At 35.4% G+C, this 1,776-nt stretch overlaps 1 protein-coding gene across 1 annotated transcript in view; it reads right to left on the bottom strand.

Annotated features, from left to right (window-relative positions):
- EYS (eyes shut homolog) overlaps positions 1-1,776 on the bottom strand; it is a 706,806-nt gene that overhangs the window by 28,656 nt on the left and 676,374 nt on the right. The window contains exon 44 of the mRNA XM_015621104.2: positions 163-337. Within this exon, the coding sequence (XP_015476590.1) occupies positions 163-337 (175 nt within the window). The remainder of the gene's footprint in view (positions 1-162; positions 338-1,776) is intronic.

Below are 1,776 nucleotides of genomic sequence, written 5' to 3'. Positions count from 1 at the left end.
TCTCTCTTTCTCTCTCTTTCTCTCTTTCTCTCTTTCTCTCTCTCTCTCTTTCTCTCTCTTTTCTTCTGCCTCCTTCTGTTATGAACACAATAAATTACCATAGTTATTAGTATAGAGACAGTCTACGCTGTGTCTAAAATATATATACACATATAGACTTACTAAACAGTAGAGCCAGTTTCTATGCACTTGCCACCATTTCTGCATTTTATTAAACTGCATGGGGAATCTTTGCATTGTCCAACACTGCGGCCAGAATTGGGGTGTCCTTCTGGAGTTCCTGGTGATTTAAACCCTTGATTAAGGCTGGTGCGAACTTGCACATCAAAAATGCAACCTAAAAAGTAGAAAGAAACAAAGAAAGAAATTAAGATTAAAACAGATAGCAAAAGCCAAAACAAACCAAACAACAAAAAAACCCTCATTGCATGGGTTCCTCCAGAATATCTTCAGTGAATGGGCAACCATACCATCTATAGGAGAAAAAGGTAGGCTAATTACTTTCTGTTCAGATAAATGAGTAGAAGATCAGAAGCCCTTAGTTTAATGGTGGGTAAAACAAAATAATTAATTTCTTAAGGAATTGACAGAATATGAAGTCAGTGACTAGGTAAAATTTTGTGTTTACAACTCATGCTCCCACAGGAATGCGTCTATATCAGATAAAAACAGTCACAAATCCCTCCAAAAATATAAAACACCAAAAAATCAACCAACCAGTCAATCAAATAAAGCCCCAAAACTCAAGGAAAAAGGTGAAGAAAAGACAACAAGAAATCTGCTTAATATAAAATATAATAGAATCCAGATGACACCAAATAATATAATTCAAGCAAGAAGTGTGGACTTGAATTTCCATAGGCTGAAAAGGAGCCCTCCAGGTAGTGACTCAAATTTTTCCCTTCTCAAGTGAATGGTTCAGTCCTTGGTACATGCAGATCATGTCACACTTGACATTTTAGGTCAATGTAGACTGCTCTTTCAGGCCTTTAATCTCAGAAAATAATTTTAAGAATTAACATACACTAACAAGGTAAACACTTCTGGGCCTGTTACTTGGTCTTGTGGCCAAGTGACCTGGCATGGTCACAATTTTATCATCAAACTTTTATTACTTTCCAGAACAGTACAGCTGCATGCAGATGACCACTCGGAAGTGATCCAAAGATTATTCTAGGTCCCTAAATACACCAAAGAATTGTTTAGGAAAACAATAATTGTCACAGACCAAATATTTGTCAGGGAATATTGTAATAATTTATTTGTAAAGATGATCAAGTATCAGTGCATGGATCTATGTTCTGATTTTCTTTAATTTTGTAATACACTGGTATCCCAAGTGAAAGGAAGAGCTAAGCTTCAGAGTGAAGCAGAGGTGTTCCCTACTTGCTACTTCCCAGCAGCTCCTGCTTATCCTGTGAACTTTCTGGGGACTGCCCCTTTGGAGAGTCTTTGTTCTTCCTGGTGGTGTCACAGGATGGTCAGCCTTATGGGTCAGGCTGAAGCCACCAGTACTTCTGGATGATGTTTATGGATCCACGTGCTTATCTCTATACTGCAAAACTGAAGATGATGTCATATAATATGTTTTTTTTTGGATCAAATCCAAAAGTGACTTTTCAAATTATACCCCAGCATCCAAGTAATGTATAGTCACATTTATAAATAACATAACATAACATAACATAACATAACATAACATAACATATAATATATACTATATATAATATATACTATATATAATATATAATATAAACAAAATATATAATATAATAT

This window comes from Parus major, chromosome 3 (genome assembly GCF_001522545.3).
Source record: "Parus major isolate Abel chromosome 3, Parus_major1.1, whole genome shotgun sequence".
Taxonomy (NCBI): domain Eukaryota; kingdom Metazoa; phylum Chordata; class Aves; order Passeriformes; family Paridae; genus Parus; species Parus major.
The sequence above is the reverse complement of the archived record's forward strand: the minus strand, read 5'-3'. Positions and strand labels throughout refer to the sequence as shown.